This window comes from Benincasa hispida, chromosome 12 (genome assembly GCF_009727055.1).
Source record: "Benincasa hispida cultivar B227 chromosome 12, ASM972705v1, whole genome shotgun sequence".
NCBI classification, from domain to species: Eukaryota; Viridiplantae; Streptophyta; class Magnoliopsida; order Cucurbitales; family Cucurbitaceae; genus Benincasa; species Benincasa hispida.
The window spans coordinates 15,710,970-15,732,526 of record NC_052360.1 but is presented as its reverse complement, the minus strand read 5'-3'; the positions used below and the strand labels follow the sequence as shown (position 1 = coordinate 15,732,526).

Below are 21,557 nucleotides of genomic sequence, written 5' to 3'. Positions count from 1 at the left end.
GAAAAATATCTACTAACACTTCCTAAGCAATGCATAGGCCATACATTTGAGCAATTTACTCATAATTATAAGCTACACTTCTCAGTGCGTTGAGCCACAATATCCTATTTTTAGGATGCAAGCGAAGAGTGTTTCATGCAACAGTTGTATCTTTATTTTTAAAGGTATTTCTTTTCTTGTTTAATGAGATCTAAAATCCCTTGCTTTTTCAAACTATTTTTAATTCTATTTAGAGCTCGATTTGATCAAAATCGTTTATGAGGCATGCATTAAACAAGTTGAACGCAAGTTTATGCTTTACTTAGTACATGTTTGTTTCATTTACCTCAACCCATTATGAAATTAGTTGCTCATGCTTGATGATAAGAAGATGAATAGATAAGAAAATATGATGGCATTCATATTGATAATGGAAGTTTTTCAACTTTACACAACAATACAAATATTAATGAAAGTGTAAAACAAAGAGATAAGGATAGAGAGTCAAGTTGTAGGTTGCAATCTCTTGCGCCTTCTGGCTCCTTGGATGATTGCTTCACAGTGATTGCAAGGGTGGTGATGTCTTCCTTCCTTCATTATAGATAGAAATCTTGAGCTCTCACTCAATATTTCTCAAAGGGAAAGCTTGGAAGGAAGTGTTTATGGATGAGGAATGAAGATTTTTGTAGAGCTTGGCCAATTTCTTGGTTAAGTGTCTTATTTGTTTTAGATAAAAATCTTGTGGGCTATTTATAGGCATCAATAAGAAGTCTTTGCATCTTTTACTAATGATTATGCTAACACCATGCATTAAATTCCATGCCCTTTCACTTCGCCTGCCTCGTGTCAAAAGTTCATTGGCTTTGTCGCAAACTTTTCACGTCAGCTACCAACTTGATCGTTTTTATTTGACCTCCACTGCCTATGCGTCCGTTGCATTTAATATCATGTCTTCTCTTATCGCGTAGAACTATTTCCAAGTTGGGCATCAAGATTTTTCTATGCGTTCATACGACTGCAACTTGCTCTGTCACTTTGTTTTAAGCAGATTTTTGCATTCAAAAAGTGAAATTTTTATAACTTTCAAGGACGATGAATTTTGCATGCTTGTCATTGCATAATGTGATTAATTGCATGATTTTCTAACACATTTTCTATGATTTTTTCTAATTGTTTTAGATAAAAGAGGCAAAATAACTTGTATTTCTATAAGTTATCACACCCCCAAATTTAAAACAATGCTTGTCCGCAAGCATATATTTAAAGCCTTAATAAGTCTCAACTCACTTTGATGCGTTAGCTAGATCTCTCAAAGTGCCTCCTATTCTAGATTCATTTAGACCAACATTTTTTCTTGGCTTTATTCTGCTACCTGTGGAAATATTTTCACCCCTTAGATGCGGCATGCTTATTTCTCAAAAATCTCTGACTCATTTCCAAAGCCATCTTATATATTTTTTTTTTTCAGAAATGGGCTTTTTGGTACAAAATTAACAAAAAGTGCCTCAAGTAGGTTATGCGTTGATCCAGACATCTCACCTTCGTTTTGACTTGCCCCCACGGGTGTCATGTGAACATCCAACTACGAGCAAGGCACCCTTCTCAGACTCAACTCATGCCTTAGCAAAATTTTCTTTTAATACATGCAGTGGAGTTGTGATAAATTATTTTCTACATTGGTCATGATTCCTACCTTCGTTTTGGCTTGCCCCCACGAGTGTCACGCGAACATCCAACTACGAACAAATTCCAATGTCAATGTTTTTTTTAAAATATATATATATGTGTGTGTGTGTGTAGACAGGGAGATTTCAAAAAAAAAAAAAAATTGAACGCATTAAGCTCAAACCTCTCCCACCCCCAAATTTAGAGGGAAACAAGGTCTTCATTACTGAAAATCGAATTATGCGATAGCTTCAAGAAGTTGTCGCAAAAGAGTTTTGAGATAAAGCTTGCATGACTAATTTCAAGTAACGTTTCCTAAGGCAAAGTCCTAAAGCTAAGTACTAAAAACTAGTCATAACTAATCATCACATTGGTTAGCATGAGTATCATCATTGAGGTCATTTGTAAAAGCAACAAAGCAAGGAAGAATGGAGACGAATGTAAAGAAAAGGCAAAGAAAATTGAGAACTTGGCACGAAATTCAGAGCAATTGATTATCTACTGCGATCAAAGCATAAAAATATGAAATTCAAATTCAAAAATTCATAAAACACCTCCAAATTTAATTTTTTCCCACATCATTATCATTGGCTTTGGAGGGGTCTTCATCTTCTAGAAATCGTTGTTGGCTTTTTGGTCCTCAATCCTAAATTAATTAATTTTAATTAGTTATTTAATTAATATTTTGATGATAAAAAACCTGCTTTTATTTATTAATAATTTAAGTATTTTGAAGTGCCCATTGCATAGATCTCGGAACAACGGTTCCATCACAATTTGAATAACCTAAATCAGACCTCAAACGAAGAAGATATAGTCGAAACAAGCTTAATGGAAAATTTTCAAGTTGATGACGTGGTAGAATTTTTCTCATCAAAAGGGACCAATTAAAATGTACCGCTTGGAGCAATGGAGAAGTGACAGTGACACATAGTGGGCTTTTGATTTTTTAATTGATTTTAAAAAGAAAGTAAATTTAAAAAGAAAATAAATTTAATATTATTTTATGTTTGTGTCTAACGGCTAGCTTTAGACACATGGTGGACATTTGCATTTTGTTGGGTTTTAAAAGAAATAATTTAAATATATATATATATACACACATATATATACATATATATATATGTATATGTATGTATATGTATATGTATGTATATGTATATGTATGTATATGTTGTATATGTATGTAATGTATATGTATGTACATATATATGTATGTGTATGTATGTACATATATATGTATGTATATGTATGTATGTACATACATACATATACATATACATATACATATACATATATATATATATATATATATATATATATTGTGTCTAACGGCTAATTGAGTTTAAATCTCGAGCATTCAATTTTCTTTTACCAACATCCAATGGCCCAAATTAAATTTGGATTTCACCATCCTTCTCTATTTAAATACATCTTCTTCAAATTATTACAACAATTTTACACTTCCTCCATAACTTAAAGCCACCATTGTTATTCTCTCTCTAATCTCCAATTTTCTTCTTTTCATCTAATTCTTGAGAGAGATATCTATGTATTATGAGGATTAATTTGTTGTGAATTAAAATTTGTAAATCCGCTCTTGTAGAAAGTTTGTCAAGTGTGATCTTTATTTTCAAAAATATTTTGTAAGAGTTGCTCTTGATCCAAAAAAAAAAAAAAAAAATCATTGTAATGGTTTGATCCTCAACCGTGGAAAGGATCAAGTTTGTTTTTGCATCCAAAAAAAGAATGTTGTAGCGGTTCGACTCCAAGCCATGGAAAGAGTCAAACTTCTAGTGAAGTAATAAATAGGAGCTTGGAAAGTGGATGTAGGCCAATTGTGTCAAACCACTATAAAATTTTCGGTGTTAATTTCTCTATCTCTCTCCAACTTTAATTATATAATTTAGTTGTTGTTATATTTTATTGCATTAATTGCAATATTTGTTCTTTAAATTAATTGCTTTTTATTTATGCGGGTTGAATTGATCTTTACATATCTCATACCAATCTTTTTATTAAAATCAAATTAGGTGCTTAAAAAGTATTAGTTTTAATTACTTAGTTATTTTGGGTTGAATTTACTGGCATGAATTTATCATTTAAATTATTGTTAGCGAAAAGTTTGTTAATTTGTTTAATTAGACCCTTATTAATAGAAAGTTTTAAGTTAATTTGATTAAACCCTATTCACTCTCCTCTAAGATTGCCATATCAATCTACAATTGCATAGGGTTTTGAGAAGCGGAGGAACAACTGGTCCAACTATGAGGCGGGCAAGAACAACTTGAAAGAATTGTATCATGAAGTGGAATTGTTCGTGTTGTCTTTGTGTTTGTTGGCGAATGAAAGTCTTTGTGATGTTCTACTAGCACTAAATGGTTTAAACTTGGCGTTGGACAAGTCCTCGTAGCTCATTTTGTTGATTAACGAGCTTTTGTTGTTGTCACCTTAAGTTGTTTAGCTGACTTATGATATCGCACCGTTGTTGTGACAACTCGTCGAAGCCTTCCAAGATTAGTTCTCAAAGGTCATCATGGAGGAATCTACACCATTCTTCGTAACCTTGATGAGCTTCTGCATCTTTGAATGCATTAGGATTATGATGTTGATTGCTATCGCTAGTTGGACAGCTGCCATTCTTACCAGATCTGAAGGGAACCAGTGAAGTTTCTGCAGCAGAAGCGATGATCGTTCCCAATTTTGGTTTTCACAGAATTTCAAATTACAGAATTAGATAGAAAGATTATGCATTTAAACGATAATTGCAACATGTTGATTACATAAATTAGGGAAGAAAAAGACTTACACTTAAAGAACAACTTCTTCACGTAATTCCCTCGATCCGAATCACAAACCCTTTGTTCTCCAAACGAAGACACCACCACAAAAAGGAACCTCCTGTATTCTTCTTAGAGTGAGAATTTACAAGAAGTATGAGCTCTGCTACTTTTTGGAAGAGGGAAAAGGATTGAGAGGGGAAGAACTTTTTTCTTCTCTGTGTTATTCTTTTAGAAAAGCTAGAGAGAAAAACACCCTATTGAAAAATACAGAAGAATAAGACAAATGAATCTCTCCTGCACTCCCCACTGCACGTCTGGTTGAGAGATAATTAAGCGGAGGGAGTTGTAACCCCCTCCCTTTAATTAAATCAAAATTTAATTTAATTTAATTTAATTAATCTATATATATATATATATATAACACAACTCTACATTATATCAAATATAAGACATAACCTATAGTTTTTATATTTGTATCAAATACATATAAGCTATAGTCTTATTTTTCTCTCAACAATGCATGACCTGTAATATAAATCATATTTATACTAAATTCAATTATATGAATCTTATCCATATAACTAATATTTGAATCATATTCAAATATTTAATTACTCTCAAAATAAATTTTATATTATAATGTATCAAATATAATATATTAATTATACCACATATAATTAATTAAATTAATTATATCATATATAATTAATTCTCTCAATTAATTTGAACAGTTCAAATTAATCTAAAATTAATTCTCAATTTAATCCATATTGAGCTACAGAGAAGACTTGATGAACCTGTAGATTGAAGCTCCAATAGTACTTGAATATTTCTATGTCCATTTGATATAATAAGTCAATAGTGCGACGACCCTTTACAAATTGCTCGTAAGTATAGTTGGACTAAAATTACCATTTTGCCCTTATAGTTACATTTAACTCCTTAAGTATCACTAATTCCTCTAATGAACAATAAGTCATAGTCCAACTATGACCAAGTCCCTCCCGAGCCAAGAGAGGATGTCGCCACATTTTTCAAGCCTCGGAATCAGCCCTTAAGAGAGTAATTTATCTACTTACCTCTATATCAGGGAGGGAATGAATTTCGTTTTGTGTAGCTTTGTTTTCAACTCCTCAATCAGACGAATCCCCAAAATGGTAGGCATGTTGAGTTGGCGAACTGGCCACTCTCACCATAAAAATCAAAGGATCGCCTTCATGAGCAGGAGTTCACAACTCACTCAGGATTCAGGACATGTCACCTATGGTCATCTTGGTGAAATGCAAGTCGCTATACTATTAACGGTGTTATATAATGAGACTAGTTATTTCGTGGTCCAGTCTTATACAAACTCATTGTATAGGATACTTGATGCTTGATTTTATGAAATGGAAATGTTGATGATATGCGTTGATGAAATTACGTTGTGCACTCAAGTTTCCCCAGCAGAATCCAAGTGTAAATTCCTCTGAGTTTCCTGGTAAGTCCAGGGTCGAATACAGGGACTTGTGAAAACAGATTGCGTTGATAATTTTTGTGAAGAACTTTGCGGTAACTGGATAAATAAATAAATTGTTGGGTTTGTTGTTTACGTTGATGAAAAATAAATAAATGCAGCGGAGTTTGAAAAGAGTTGGTAAACGGAAGACGCGATGAGTATGCGGTGAACGGGTTGAGAAAATTTTCGGCTAACACTTCCTAGGATGTGTTCATGTTATGCGATCATGCAACATGCATACAACAGTAAACCACCTCTCGGTGCCAATGTCACGGCTTCTAAGGTTAGAACGCATGCGATATATACGCTAAGTCTATAGAACCTACACATAAGCCTCTATTCTTATTTATGCGTTGATGAAATGACACACACACAAATAAGGCAACCACATAATATCATTCCCATCTCTAGGATGCATGCGATGCAGGTTGACAAACAGAGCTTATCTCTAAGTCCCTATCTCTTGTTTATGCAGTTCTAATCTTGCTCTCTCGATCCAGATTCTAACCTAGCTCCCTCGAGTCATTAGGTTCTTTTCTTTAGACTCTCTCTCTCGAGTAGCTCTAAAGGGTATCTGGACAACATAAATCAAGACAATCACAAGCAATGAACTTCCTAGGTCATGTTAGCTTAGTTTTTCTCAACCCATTCGACTAGTTTAGCTACTCATGCGTGCTAAGAGAGTGAACAGATGTAGAAATAAAACTTCCATTGTATACATATGAAGATGAAGTACAAAATAACAATATAAGTATGGAATAAAGAGCCTGGAAGCAATCTCTTGCTGCCCAGGCTTTTACACTGGTTTCTACTCATGCTCAAAAGATAATCTCACTCTCACGAAAGTCAACCCGCTCTCTGCTTCTTCGCCTCAAGGTTCTCTCTCGAGTTTCCCTAGGCGATCTCCAACGTCACCACTCTTCTCTTGCTCCGCCTTAAAATGAAAGAAAACTACGAACTTATGGAACAAAGAATAGCTAAACTCGTGAACTGGTTAATTCGTCAACTCCTTTTCTGAAGAATGCTCTTGGTGTTTATAGAGTATCCATGGTGAAAGGCGGCTTTTCTCTCATGGTTGTACAGATGGGACGACTTTAATTCCTAACTGATGCGCCGAATAATTGTCACCGAAAACCTAAATGTACTTTGTGACCTTAATCGGCTGTCAACTTAATTCGAATTCGACTGTCATCAGCTTTCTGTCCCATCGTGATTGATTAGCCTTTCACCCAGATGCGCCCACCATGTTGCGCTAATTAAGTTGCAGCGATCCTTCTCAGACGATGTTTGTGAACACAATCATCGCAAAGCCTTGCGGTGAAGTTGCGCTCGACCAATGATTTCTTATTATCACAATTATTGCATTGCGTTAACGCATATTCTGCACAAAAATACAAAAATCAAATGTTCTAATGCGTTGAACGCATGCGACTGCAATATTATGAAATTGATGCTTAATTGACGCAAATTAACATATTTCATCAACACAATCTAATATTGTTTAAGAACTTGGCACTATGATAACGTGCATTTCTGCCCATTATCACACCTCTAAATTTAAACAATGCTTGTCCTCAAGCATAAGCTAAAGATTCCTCTAGTAAGTCAACCGCAAAGTTCTTTTCCTAGATTTCTCAAGGACACTTCGTTCAAATCCTATATACCAGAATTTCCTTAAGTCTTATTCAAGTCTCTTCTTAAAATATTTCTAAGACCTAGGGACTGCAAGCTTACCTTTCAAAAGAACTTTATTAAATTCCGGAACATCGCATGATTTATTTCAAAAAGAAAATTTTCTACTGGGGTGTCAAATGATTTTATCCTTGCATAGAAATTTTCTTCATTGATATTTTTTCTGACCTTGCGCTGATCCAAGTGCCTTGCCTTCGTTTTGGCTTGCCTCCACGGGTGTCATGTGGACATCCAACTACGAGCAATGCACTCTTTCTCAGACTAAACTCATACGTATTTGGCAGTGGAGTTGTGGTCATTTATTTATGCGTTGATCATGATGACTTACTTTCGTTTTGGCTTGCCCCCACGTGTGTCATGCGGACATCCAACTATAGGTAAGTGCCTTTCACAACTTAACTCTTATCAACATGGATTTACCATTGCGTTGACAGTGGAGTTGTTATTCTCAAATTTTTTTTTCAAAATAGCAAGGTTGAAAATAAATACCTCACCCCTAAATTTAAAATGAGGCAATGTCCTCAGTGCCAAAAGATTGAAATGAGTCATGCGATGTTCTTAGAATGCGTTGTAAAGAGAGTTTGAAAGAAAGCTAGCAAACCCCTAACTTCTAGAAATATTTCATGAGGTGACTATCTTAAGACTAAGTTGACTCTAGTATATACGAAAGAAATAGAAGCATATTTTTCATCATTGAAATCATACTTGGCAAAGAAACAGAATGTGGTAAACTACTAAATTTATCTACTTCAAATGATTGCGGTAATCAAAGAGGATGCGGTGATAAAGCTTTGAAAACTAACATGCGATGTGATAGCGCAAAATTTGAAATAAAGGTAAGGAAGAGTACACCCCCAAATTTGCGCTGTCGTCCGCATTGTGTATTGACGCATCCATCTTTGCCGCGATCTCTCTTCTTTAGATTGCGGTGATGGAGTGATTTGAACCTTTAATTTATTAAAACATATTCCTATTTCTAGTTCTTAGAAGAAAGAAATAGAAACAGAAATTTATTTGACAAATATTTCTTGTTTCTCGTTTCTTATTTTTTTTCCCCTTATCTTTCCATTTATTTTGTAGTTTAAATATAATTTAATTGGAAAACTAGATCCCCTACTTCAAACTAGACGTCTCTCCGATGTTGGTCAAGGTAACGCTTCATCCTTTCCTGAGCTAGATTCAAATGTTCCTTCAAAGCAACTAAGGCTCTATCCCTTTCTATTAACTGTTGTTCCAAGGTATCGTTGGTTGTCTTTCGGAGTGGAGCAGGACCATATAGAGTTATATAATATGACTTTGAACTGCCAGATATGCTAGAGACCTATGCCAGATGTCCGTTTTTACCAACAGAGGCTGATAACATCCTTGATACTTATACCCTTCTTTGAATCGTATGAGAAAGTTGATGTAGCACACAATAAGTGGAAGTAGTACCCATACTATTTTTTAATAATATATTACAATTTTTATTATTATTATTTTTTTTTTTTGGATAAGAACAGTGTAGATAAATAGTCAGTAAAACAAAGTAATTGCTATAATAGATAATAATGAGTAAGATAAAAGTTCATGAAGTATTGCGTCCCTGATGAGGTTGAATCATATAATACTTAGGGACCACTTATTTCAGGCTGGTTTGTTCACGTTCATGGTGGCTTTTCTCTCTTTTCTTTGTCCTCTAGGATCTTTATTGCCTTAATCCGAAGTTTCTCCCCATGAATGCTCATTACAATTTCCCCCTTGCACACATCAATTTGAGTGCGACCGGTTGAACGGAATGGTCGTCCCAATATGATGGGCGCATCTTCGTCCGCTTTATAATTCAAAATGAGGAAGTCTGCCGGCAGGATGAATTTATCGATTGAAATTGCGGCATTTTTCAACTTTCCTTCAGGGCATATTCGAGATCTGTTCGCGAGTAGGAGAGTTTCCTTTATGGGCGTAAGTGTGTCGGCATTCAATTGTTTGAAGATTGATAGCGGCATTATGTTTATACTTGCCCCAAGATCGCATAGTGCTTGGCCACTGTAGGTCCCTCCGATAGAGCATGGGATTGTGAAGATTCCTGGGTCGCCCATTTTAGGTGGGATCATAGCCTTTTGCACTGCAACCACTATTGCGATCTTTTCTTCCTCATTTTGTTCCTCTTGCAGTCTTTACGGAGTTACTGGTGGTTGGACTTCTTCTATTCCAAGATCTAGAGGCTTAAGGGTGGACGCAACTTCAGGGTCTATTTTCTCGGGCTTCTCCAAACTATAGGTCAACGGGTCTTCGGTTGTCACTGCATTCAAGTTGTTCGCAATGTGCTTCTCCCCTACTTCCGCAGTCATGTTATCGCTTAGCAAGGAGACTTCTAAGCATTGTTCCTTCCCATTACCCCCAGCATTGCGAGGGAGCTTAGTTAAGCTCGGCAATGCTCCTTGCGGTCTATTTTTTAGCTTGCCCACAATTTTTTCCATTTGGATTTCGAGATTTCTAATGGATGTAGCTTGGTTCTGAAGCACTGATTCATTTTTCTCAATGTATTGCTTCAGCAAGCTCTCTAAGGACGAAGATTACGGTGGTTGTAAGCTGCTAGCTTGTCTTTGCGCTAGACCGTTGTTTTGCGGAAAAAATCCGGGTGGCCCTCCTTTTTGTGCCACAGGTTGAAAGCTTTGTTGTTGATTTTTTCACCCAAAATTTGGGTGGTTTCGCCACTCGGGATTATATGTATTGGAATAGGGATTATCTCTCATGAAGCATACCGACTGCGGGTTTGTTGGGCATTCCTCCATCAGGTGAGCATCTTCGCAAATGACACAACTTGCGGTCGTTTGAGTAATTGTGCTGACCTGTCCTTTCTTCGCTCCCGTATTATTAATTGTGATGCATTGTATCAGACTCATCATCGTAGTAATTTGATTTTGCAGGGATACGATGGCCCCATTGTTTGCGTCATTTTCTTTGATTCTTAATCTCTGATCGCTTTCCCTCCAATCCTCGTGATTTTTGGAAATGCGATCAAGTATACTCTTTGTCTCCTCATATGTTTTGTCGAGCAAACCACCAGCGGCTGGCCATTGGCAGCGGTCTGTGAAGAGGGATTCAATCTTGGTAGAAAATCTCCATTTGCAGGCAGTCTGGTAAGCCATTGTGTGGACAGTCTCTTACCAGCCGCTTGAACCTCGCCCAAGCATCGCTGAGCAATTCGTCATCTTCCTGTTCAAAATTTGTTATTAATTTCCTTCTCCTAGCATTCTCAGTTGGTGGAAAATACTTCTTCATAAACTTTTCCACCACTTATTCCCATGAAGTTATCTCTCCCGGTTTGAGAGAATATGCCCATTTCCTTGTCTGATCACACAAAGAAAATGGAAATAGAGTTAGTCAAACTTCCTCGATAGAGATATTCGGGAACACAAAAGTATTGCATATTTCAATAAAGCTTCGGAGGTGGGCGTGCGGGTTACGCCTTCCTCCGAATTGACTTACAGTCTGGATCATCTGCAGCATCACCGGCTTCATTTCGAATTGGCTTCCATCGAGGGCAGACCTCATGATTCCTGGGGAGAAATCATAGAGATTTGGCAATGCATAGTCCCTAATGGGCCTATTGCGATCGTTTTCCAACAGAATTGGATTCGCCATGACATTGTTATCATTTGGTGCTCTATTTCCAGCCTGCTCCGCCATCTCTTCTTTATCTGACTGTGGTTATTGTTGACGGTCTCTCAATCTTCGTCTAAAATTCCTCTCAATCTCTGGGTCGTAATTCACCAGAGATTAAGAGTCTGCAAAGAAATCTGAAAAATTACCGTTAGCACTCTATTTTGCCGAAGTCCCCGGCAATGGTGCCAAAAATTTGATGCTTGATTCTATGAAATGGAAATGTGGATGATATGCGTTGATGAAATTGTGTTGTGCACTCAAGTTTCCCCAGCAAAATCCAAGTGTAAATTCCTCTGAGTTTCCTGGTAAGTCTAGGGTCGAACACAGGGACTTGTGAAAATAGATTGCATTGGTAATTTTTGTGAAGAACTTTGCGGTAACCGGATAAATAAATAAATTGTTGGGTTTATGTTTGCATTGATGAAAAATAAATAAATGCGACAGAGTTTGAAAAGAGTTGGTAAACAGAAGATGCGATGAGTATGCAGTGAACGGGTTGAGAAAAGTTTCGGCTAACACTTCCTAGGATGCGTTCATGCTATGCGATCATGCAACATGCATACAACAGTAAACCACCTCTCGGTACCAATGTCACGGCTTCTAAGGTTAGAACGCATGCAATATATGCGCTAAGTCTATAGACCTACACATAAGCCTCTATTCTTATTTATGCGATGATGAAATGACACACACACAAATAAGGCGACCACATAATATCATTTCCATCTCTAGGATGCATGTGATGTAGGTTGACAAATAGAGCTTATCTCTAGGTCCCCATCTCTTGTTTATGCAGTTCTAATCTTGCTCTCTCAAGTCCAGATTCTAACCTAGCTCTCTCGAGTCATTAGGTTCTTTCTTTAGACTCCCTCTCGAGTAGCTCTAAAGGGCATTTGGTGTTGGATTTTATGTCCTAAAACTCATAGTTTGTAAATTAATAAACATATTCTGTTTTGTTTTTGGATAAATTTGTTATTGAAATTGTAATCTTGAATCCAATAAACTAAGGTCCTAAGGCTATTTAATGTAGTTTGAACTTTATGTAGTGACATAAAAGTGGATCAAGTTCAAATATATAGCCAAAATGGTCTATAGTATATGAATAAGGTTGGCGCCTTATTCTGGGGACACTATGGATATGGCCCACTTTGTAGTTAGTATAAACGATGTGATCTAACGATGTGATCTTGAATCGTTCATATAGAGATATGTGAGTTGAGGCATCCTATGTAAAGAGTTTGCATAAGACTGAACCATGAAATAATCACTTTTTATGTTCTAAATATCGTTTTATGTATAAAACTACTATTTTGTTAATTGATGACCTAGGTAACTTAATCTTAATCCTGAGCTAACTATGAACTCCTGTTCACTCGGAATTATCCTTAGATCTGCATAGGTGAGGGCAGCTCATCATCGCTGGCCCAATAAGCCTCCTATTTCAGGGGTAAGATCGGGTGGATAGCTGGGAACATAAGGTACAAGACGGAATTCACTCCTACCCGTTATAGGGATAGTAGATAGGTTGTTCTCTTTAGTACTGAATTTAGGTCTTGAACAAGAGGCCCCACCCTCTCCTTGGCCAGAGAGGGATTTGGTTTATAGGTTGAACCTTAAACCAATTGTTCATTAGAGAATCAGTGGAACTTAAGGAACAAGATGTAGTCTTGGGGGTAAAACGGTTTGTATGACCCAGCCGAGATTACGAACAACTTGTGAAGGATTAGCTTACTAATCATGGTTATATCAAATGGACACAAATATATCTATAGTGAGGGGAGTGCGACTACGGGACTATAGTGGAATGACCCGTTAGTTAACGAATGTTAATTAGCTCTGTCTAAAGAGTTTAGCCAGCTAATCTTGGATCGTTAGAGCCCATGATCTATAGGTCTATTAGGTTCCTCTACTAGCTCATATGGAATAAACTTAGAACAGTATGATAGAATGATTCGAATTGTTCGAATTAGGTGAAAAGAGAGAAACCGACAAGTATATGTGATATAGTGGTCGGGTTTTTCAGTTTAGAGATACAACTTTAATATTTAAATGTGATTTGAATATCAAGAATATGAATATGTTCATATTCGAAAGCTCGAAAATAATGAAAATGGTCAAAGATGTAAAAAGTCAAAGAGTTGACTTTTGACTTTGAAAAGTCAAACTTTGACCGATCTTATATTCAAATGTGATTTGAATTTTGAGAAAATGAATGTGGATTTATGCTCGGGAGGTCAAAATTATTCAACACGGAAAAAATCATAAAAAATCAAAATGTTGACTTTTCGGTCAAAGTTTGACTTTGACTAAATGACTATTTTGCCCTTTGACTATAGTTAATGGGAAAATCCAAACTTTTGTTAAATAATTCCACTAACAAAATAGTGGGTTAGGTGTTGGCTTATAGTGGAGACATTTAGGTGTTGGGTTTTTATGAATTTGGTTCATGCAATTGTTACATGGTTTTTTCTATAAATTGGGCTTTTGAATTTAAATTTACAACTCTTGCAATTTTGTCAAATTTAATTTTTCAAAATTGGGCTAACAAACAAAGGGAAAACCCAAAACCAAAGATCCATCTTATTTTCCATCTCTTTTCTCTCTCTTGTTTTCTTCATCCACCGGGTCCCACAACTCGGTTCTGAGTCTAGAGGATAGTAGGTCAACTCTAGTGGTGGTCCGAAAGAGTTTGAGTCGAGATTCAACGAGAAAAAGCGGATTTCGGGAGCTTCAAGGTAATTATATTTACTGTTTTTTTCCTTCAATTGCATGCTAGTTTTCTTTGAATTAAAAGCAATTAGAGTGTAATTAGATCCTAGTTCTGCTGCATATGTCTCGTGTTCCATCATTTGGCACAACATAAATCAAGACAATCGCAAGCAATGAGCTTTCTAAGTCATGTTAGCTTAGTTTTCCTCAACCCATTCGACTAGTTTAGCTACTCATGCATGCTAAGAGAGTGAATAGATGTAGAAATAGAACTTCCATTGTATACATATGAAGATGAAGTACAAAATAACAATGCAAGTTTAGAATAAAGGGCCTGGAAGCAATCTCTTGCTGCCCAGGCTTTTAAACTGATTTCTACTTGTGCTCAAAAGATAATCTCGCTCTCGCGAGAGTCAGCCCGCTCTCTGCTTCTTCACCCCAAGGTTCTCTCTCAAGTTGCCCTAGGCGATCTCCGACGTCACCACTCTTCTCTTGCTTCACCTTAAAATGAAAGAAAACTGCGAACTTGTGAAACAAAGAATAGCTGAACTCATGAACTGGTTAATTCGTCAACCCCTTTTCTTAAGAATGCCCTTGGTATTTATAGAGCATCCATGGTGAAAGGCGGCTTCTCTCTCATGAGTTAAGTGATTTGGCTCATCGACCTTGGCCAAGGTCCAACGACTGATTTGGCTTTGAGCCAAGTTAACCCTTCTTTCTAGGCCTATTCCATCATTGGAACATCGTTGCAGTCCATTTAGTGTTATTTCTTAGGTTCAGTTGCTTTTTGCTTCTACACTATTTCAAATTTACCTATTAATGCAAAATCATCCATAATAATTATTATTTAGCTAATTTCGATAAAAAAATAATGTTAAAAGATTAAATTTAAAATGTATTAAAAATACATAAACTAAAATCGAATAAATCTTATAGGACATGGATCGAAACTAATAATAATGATAACCAAATAAAGGAGGTAGGTGGGAGATAGGAGGGAACATAAAAAGGGTTAACGGTCATAAACGATTTTAGAGAAAAACGTGGTGTTGTGGATAGGTCACGCGGAAATTTGAGATAGCCAAAATTCACTCTCCAAGTTCATTCACACACTAGCCAAAATTGCCAATTTTCTTCAAAAAATTTCTCTCCATCTCAACAATCCAATCCACCATGTTCTTCTCCAGATCCAATTTTCCCCCAAATTTCACACATTCTCCCAAATTCGTAACCCCAATTCCAAATACAGTCGTTGACTTCCAGGTACAATCCCTCCTTTTCTATCTTTAGCTTTATATGCATTTCGTATTTGGGTTTTTAACGTACGGTTCTCGACAAACCTTACAGCTAACCTCACAGCATTGACTCGGTTTCTCCGTCTCCATTGTTAATTTTAAGAAATCCCCTCTTTGTATCAATCTTTGAAACCCCATTTTTCCGCTTTAAGAATATTCTTTGTATGATTCTGATTCTCAAATTCTGACCGGAAGTGGGAAATTTGCTTCCGTTCTTTGCTTTTGATGATCCAAATTTGAAACCCAGTTGTTTTTTTTTTTTCTTATCTTGTTCATTTGTAAATTAGTTTACCTTTATGCTCTTCAGTGATTGGAAGCTACTGGAAGGTTTAGATGTATTGGTTGTTGATTGAATTCTCTCATTCAAGTTTTGGTGTCCAACTTTTATTATTTGATTCTTTGTAGAGAAGTTCAACAGTTTATTGTCATCATTGAGATTGGTTTTTCTTGGGAAGTATGATTTCTAGTTCAATGATCAGTCAAAATCCTTTGTTGATCTTCTGAGCACCATCATCATCTACTTTACATATTATCAACTCCAAGACTTGTATCAATAGAGTTTGTAGTTTCCTAGTATCAATTGATTCCTTTTTTGATAATATGTTTCTTCATAACTTGTGCATTTACTAGGAAAATCTGTATGATATAGTGTTCCTTCAAGCTTAGATCATAGGCATCAATGTCTATCTTATGTGGTGTGCCTATCCTTGAGTGTGTATGCTGTCTCGGATGTGCTCGATGGGTCTGGAAACGATGTCTCCACACAGCTGGTCATGACAGTGAAACTTGGGGGTTTGCTACTCCTGATGAGTTCGAGCCTATTCCCCGAATTTGTCGATATATCCTATCCGTGTATGAAGATGATATTCGAAAACCCCTTTGGGAACCGGTTGGTGGGTATGGAATCAATCCAGATTGGTTACTCATGAAGAAGACATACAAAGATACACGAGGACGAGCTCCTCCATATATTTTATATCTTGATCACAATCATGCCGATATTGTTCTTGCCATCAGGGGACTTAATATGGCAAAGGAGAGTGATTATGCAGTTTTATTGGACAACAGGCTGGGAAAGAAGAAATTTGATGGTGGATATGTTCACAATGGGCTTCTGAAGGCAGCTGGTTGGGTTTTGGACAATGAGAATGAAACTTTAAAGGATTTGGTGAAGAAGTATCCAGATTACACCTTGACATTTGCTGGGCATTCTCTTGGCTCCGGAGTCGCAGCCATGCTAACTTTAGTAGTAGTACAGAATCACAAAAAATTGGAAAATATTGATCGGAAACGGATAAGGTGTTATGCCATTGCTCCTGCCAGGTGCATGTCCCTAAATTTGGCAGTTAGATATGCAGATGTCATCAACTCTGTTGTCCTTCAGGTAAACCATATGTTCTTCCATGATGTCTATTTATAAAATGATAACGTGGATCTATGCATTCTGAGGTCTTAAGTAACTCCTATGATTTGTTTGTGAATCTCTTATATAACAATTCCTCATTCTTTAAATTAATCTTCTGGTGTTTTCTAAAGTTCTTTTGCTTTCTTTAGCAATCACTTTCATGATAAATTGATATTATGTATTCAGTAAAAGAGATGAACTCTCCTTTTTGTTGTATGGTACAAACTACAAAGTCTTGACTATCTTAAAAGATTCTTGATTATCATTTCTTGAAGTGTGCTGAATATGGTGGAATTTATACTTACATTTCGGAATGTAACAGTGATTATTATACTGAACCAGGATGACTTTTTACCGAGGACTGCCACACCTTTGGAAGACATTTTTAAGTCACTCTTCTGGTATGGTTCAGAATTCATGACCCTTCACAGTTTTAACTCTTGTTACGTTGTTGACAATTCATTTCCAAAGTAGATATTGCTGCAATTAGAGCTCTATTCTTACAATGTGAACTGATTCTCATGTGGTCATTGCATAAAAGTAATAACAGAAACATTGCATTTTTATGAAGCGAATAAATTGGAAATGGTCTTGGATTTATTCAGTGCGATTTTAAGTTTCTCAATAGTCATTTGGTTATTTTCTCCATGTAGTTTGCCATGCCTTCTATGTCTGAGATGTGTTCGGGATACATGTATATCAGAGGATAAGATGCTCAAAGATCCAAGGAGACTTTATGCACCTGGTCGACTCTATCACATTGTTGAGCGAAAACCCTTCAGGTAAAAGCACTATATTTTCCATATTAAGTTGGTTAATGTGGTGGAGAAATCTTGGGTCCCTAAGTTGGTGAACTTTGTTTCATGTTTCGTTGAAACAAGAAAACATACCAGTAGGACTGTGCTTGTTGTGTGGAAAGAAACTATCCTTATATTACGAACAGCTGTTAAAGAAGTTATCTGAGTTTATGGCCTTCTTGTCCTTGTTGTGTGGAAAGAAAGCCACCCTTAACCTTACCAGTTATTGAATTGTTGCCTTTCTAGACCATTGAAAATGAAACATGTCCCGCTCTGACATTTGAATGAATTCACCTGTTTCTTGCTGAAAGGTGTGGGAGGTTTCCGCCAGTTGTGAAGACGGCTGTTCCAGTGGATGGGAGGTTTGAACACATAGTTCTTTCTTGTAATGCAACTTCAGACCATGCTATCATTTGGATAGAGAAAGAAGCCAAGCGGGCCCTGGAAGTAAGTTGCATCTTTCTACCCAGCCTTTTTCTTTATGCTGAGTGTATGAAGCTTAATGAAATTTTGAAGACAAACTTCTTTTGCATTTCTCTATCCTACATTTTCATTTGTGGTTCTTTTTTCCCTTTCTATCATTAGTCGTCACATACATGAGAACTGCCAAAATAGAATTCCAATTCTTTTTAGTTTAATTGACTCAATTTATCTTGATTCCTTGACCTACTTTTAGATGATCGTATGTAGAGTTCATCAATCGGTTTTTCACCTGAATTCTTCTTGAATCACCAAGATAATTGTTAAACATGTTCTAAATTGATAATCAAGAGAAACTTTATGATCCATATTGTTTATTTCATAAAATTGAATGGTTTCTTTGTGCACTGTGAAAGATGAAGATGCATTATTATTCAAAATATGGAATTAGATTTAGACCATTTGAAGAGTATCATCATTCTCCCCAAATTTAAAATGTCGAACTTTAGTTGAGATCTTGTTCATTGAATGTATTCTTGTGAATATGATATATTCATTGTCATAATTTACATGCGAGTTTACTGAGAAACGAAAAATGATATTCATCTGCTTCTGTCAACTTCAGTTAATGCGCAAGGCTGATAAGGTCATGGAGATACCACCCCAACAGAAGATGGAGAGGCAAAAGACTTTAGCCAGAGAGCACAGTGAAGAGTACAAGGCTGCATTGCAGCGGGCCGTGACATTAGCTGTGCCACATGCATATGCGTTTTCTCCATATGGAACCTTCAGCCAAACAGAAGAAGGGGAAGAAAAAGAATCACCTGCATCGAGTGGAGGGTCGTTGAGGAGGAAGAAAGAAACTTGGGATGAACTGATTGAGCGTCTGTACGACAAGGATGATTCAAGGCACACAGTGTTGAAGAAATCACACAGTAGTATTTAACGTTACACATTATATTCATTCATATCAATACTTGTTACATGATGGAGTTTCCTCGGATGAATCTATGGTACGACATCGGATTATCTTTGAGGATGTTGATTTTCTTGGCTTCAATTGTTTGAAGATGATGGAAAATATGCAGTGTTCATCCAATTTTTTAGAAGTGTGATGAAGTTCAACAATATTTTTTTGATGTGTTACTTGTAAGTTTCTTCATTGTAGGAAGTGAATATTTATATTAGGTAAGTTTGTGGAGGTAGATAGATTTTTTTTTATAGCACATTCTATACCATTGTTTAAATGTTCGAAAAATTATATATCAACAATAGCTCTATGTAATAGTGTGTGATAAAGATCGATACTTCTGCTTAATAATCGTTTTTGGAAAAAAATACAGTTCTGGTCCCCAAAATTTGAGCCAGATATATCTATTTCATATTTCAAAAGAAATATTTGTAATCATGAGATTTGTAAAAAGGTTGTTGGTTCTTCTAGTTTTATATATTGTTGCTTCAAGAAAAAAAAAATTGGACAAGAATTGAATTGTTCTTACATTTGACCGTCGGTTGATCTAACAGAATGTTGGTCGGTACTTTAATGTATAGAATGAAAATAAATGTTTGAATATGAGTAATCCAATTTTAAACAACTCGTGAATGACTTGAAGGTAATGATTATGTCCATAAAGGCAATTTGTCATACAGAACATAAGAGTTCAGCTCCTAATGAATTTAATTAATTAATTTTGTATCATCGAATAATATGCTCAATAAGATCGTGAATTTGATTTTTATTTAATTTTGAAAATTAAATTTTTAAGATTTAAATTTCTACAAGTTTGCAAATTTTGGTTTGAGGGTTCAAAATTTATGGGATTCAATTTCTGAAACTATGTAAGTTTGATGGTCCAATTTTTATAATTGAATATTTAAAGGTATAATTACAATTACAAAGGTGGAGATCAAAACTCTGACATCTAAAGAGAGAAGTCATGTCAATTACCATTGAAACTCAAAATCTTTGGATATTTGATGTTAGATGAAGTATACTCATTTTTTGGCATATTCATGAATTTCTTAAATCATAATAATTAAACCATCTTAGAAAAAAATCAGAATAAATAAACAATACTAAAGAATATCAGGAAATTGTCCAAAATAACCCCATTTACTTCTCACAATTCAAAATAGCATGCTTTATGAAATCTCGTAGAATTGGTTTTTCTTGGACCTTCTCAGGCGAGATCGGGCCCGAGATTGTGTTAATTATAACTTTTGAATATCAAATTCGAATGATGGGAAAGGAATTTTACGAATATGTCTTCAATAATATAAAAATAACATAATTATTATAATAACCCATAACTTTTGAATATCAAATTCGAATGATGGGAAAGGAATTTTACGAATATGTCTTCAATAATATAAAAATAACATAATTATTATAATAACCCATAACTTTTGAATATCAAATTCGAATGATGGGAAAGGAATTTTACGAATATGTCTTCAATAATATAAAAATAACATAATTATTATAATAACCCATTTTTTTGGGAAGAGATGGTTGGCTTACTCAACAAGTTTCCTAAACGTGATCTAAAATTTTTCCTAGTATTTGGTAGTCCTTAAAACCCTGAGGTCTCATCTTTTTTGCATACATTCAAGAAAAACAAGGTAAATGTAGCGATATTATCTTTTGTAAATTTATTGTAGTTGTTATTTGCATGCTGTTGAGGCCAATAATTTATGTTTTCGTGGTTGTTTACCGTTCTCTGTGGAAATTTAATAATCTCGGTCGCAATTAAGTATAATTCCACCGAGATTTAGCATAGGGTTTGAAATCCCGAATGAGATATTTATATAGTTGCACCGAGATTATGCAATATCCCAAGATTTGACTAAATTTATTAAGTTTGTTGAACATGTATATAATCTTTTTCAGGGATGTCTCATATATTTGTTTGTTTTGGGGGTGAATGAAAGGAGGATGAGAAAGAATACATAGGGGTCAGTTGAAAGGGTTGATTGTCGGCGTTGGAATAAAGTGTGAGGAGTTTTTACGGAAAATATATAGAATTAGTGGGATAAATTCTATTGAGTTTGAATTGATTGTAAGATGTTTGTACAATATTAGTCCGAATGTATCTGCCTTTGTGATCAGTAATCAAGAAGATATATATTTTTTCTTAACCGGTGACGATGTGTCTCAATGGCCCTTTTAGTATTGAAGTTACCAATAGTAGTCCATAAACCTAGGAGTACGATACCGTCATATCTAGTTCAAAATGTTCCAACATTCACATTCAAACTTGAGTTTATTCCTGAATACAATACGGTTTCTAATGAGGTGCGATCATTAAGTCCATTGAATAATAATATATGTCTGTTAGATTTGGGAAATGATACGGATGGGTTGTTGAATATGGAATACGTGGACCATCTGAGGATGTTGTTAACAATGAGTTTGTGTTTGAAGTGGACATGTGTCAGTGGATTATGATATGGACATTAATGTGGCAGATATAGATATGTCCTAAGTGGTTGTTAATGTTGATCATGTGGTAGAGTCAATGATGCATGTAGAATCAAAGGTTGATAGAGGACCTTTTGGTGATAGTAACCGACAACTGATAGTGAGCATTGTGCAGATTTAGTAGGAAGTGGTGAACACTGTGTCAGCTTTAACATGAGGAAGCGTATTAAAAAATTAATGGCGAG

At 35.6% G+C, this 21,557-nt stretch overlaps 1 protein-coding gene and 1 non-coding gene across 3 annotated transcripts; both read left to right on the top strand.

Moving 5' to 3' along the window:
* Positions 1–10,741: 10,741 nt before the first annotated feature.
* On the top strand, positions 10,742–10,848 carry LOC120068661. Its single transcript, XR_005479296.1, has one exon. It is a non-coding gene; the product is annotated as a small nucleolar RNA R71 (small nucleolar RNA).
* A 4,153-nt stretch (positions 10,849–15,001) lies between these two features.
* LOC120068369 lies at positions 15,002–19,258 on the top strand. 2 transcript variants are annotated; one of them, XM_039020111.1, is made up of 6 exons: positions 15,002–15,237; positions 15,919–16,653; positions 17,017–17,075; positions 17,328–17,456; positions 17,783–17,918; positions 18,517–19,258. In XM_039020111.1, exons 2-6 carry the CDS (start codon positions 15,949–15,951, stop codon positions 18,835–18,837), a joined length of 1,350 nt encoding a protein of 449 aa, XP_038876039.1. In that variant the 5' UTR covers positions 15,002–15,237; positions 15,919–15,948; the 3' UTR covers positions 18,838–19,258. The 2 variants fall into 2 exon arrangements, with proteins under 2 accessions (XP_038876039.1, XP_038876038.1); XM_039020110.1 differs by having other exon boundaries at positions 15,900–16,653.
* The last annotated feature ends 2,299 nt before the right edge of the window (positions 19,259–21,557 follow it).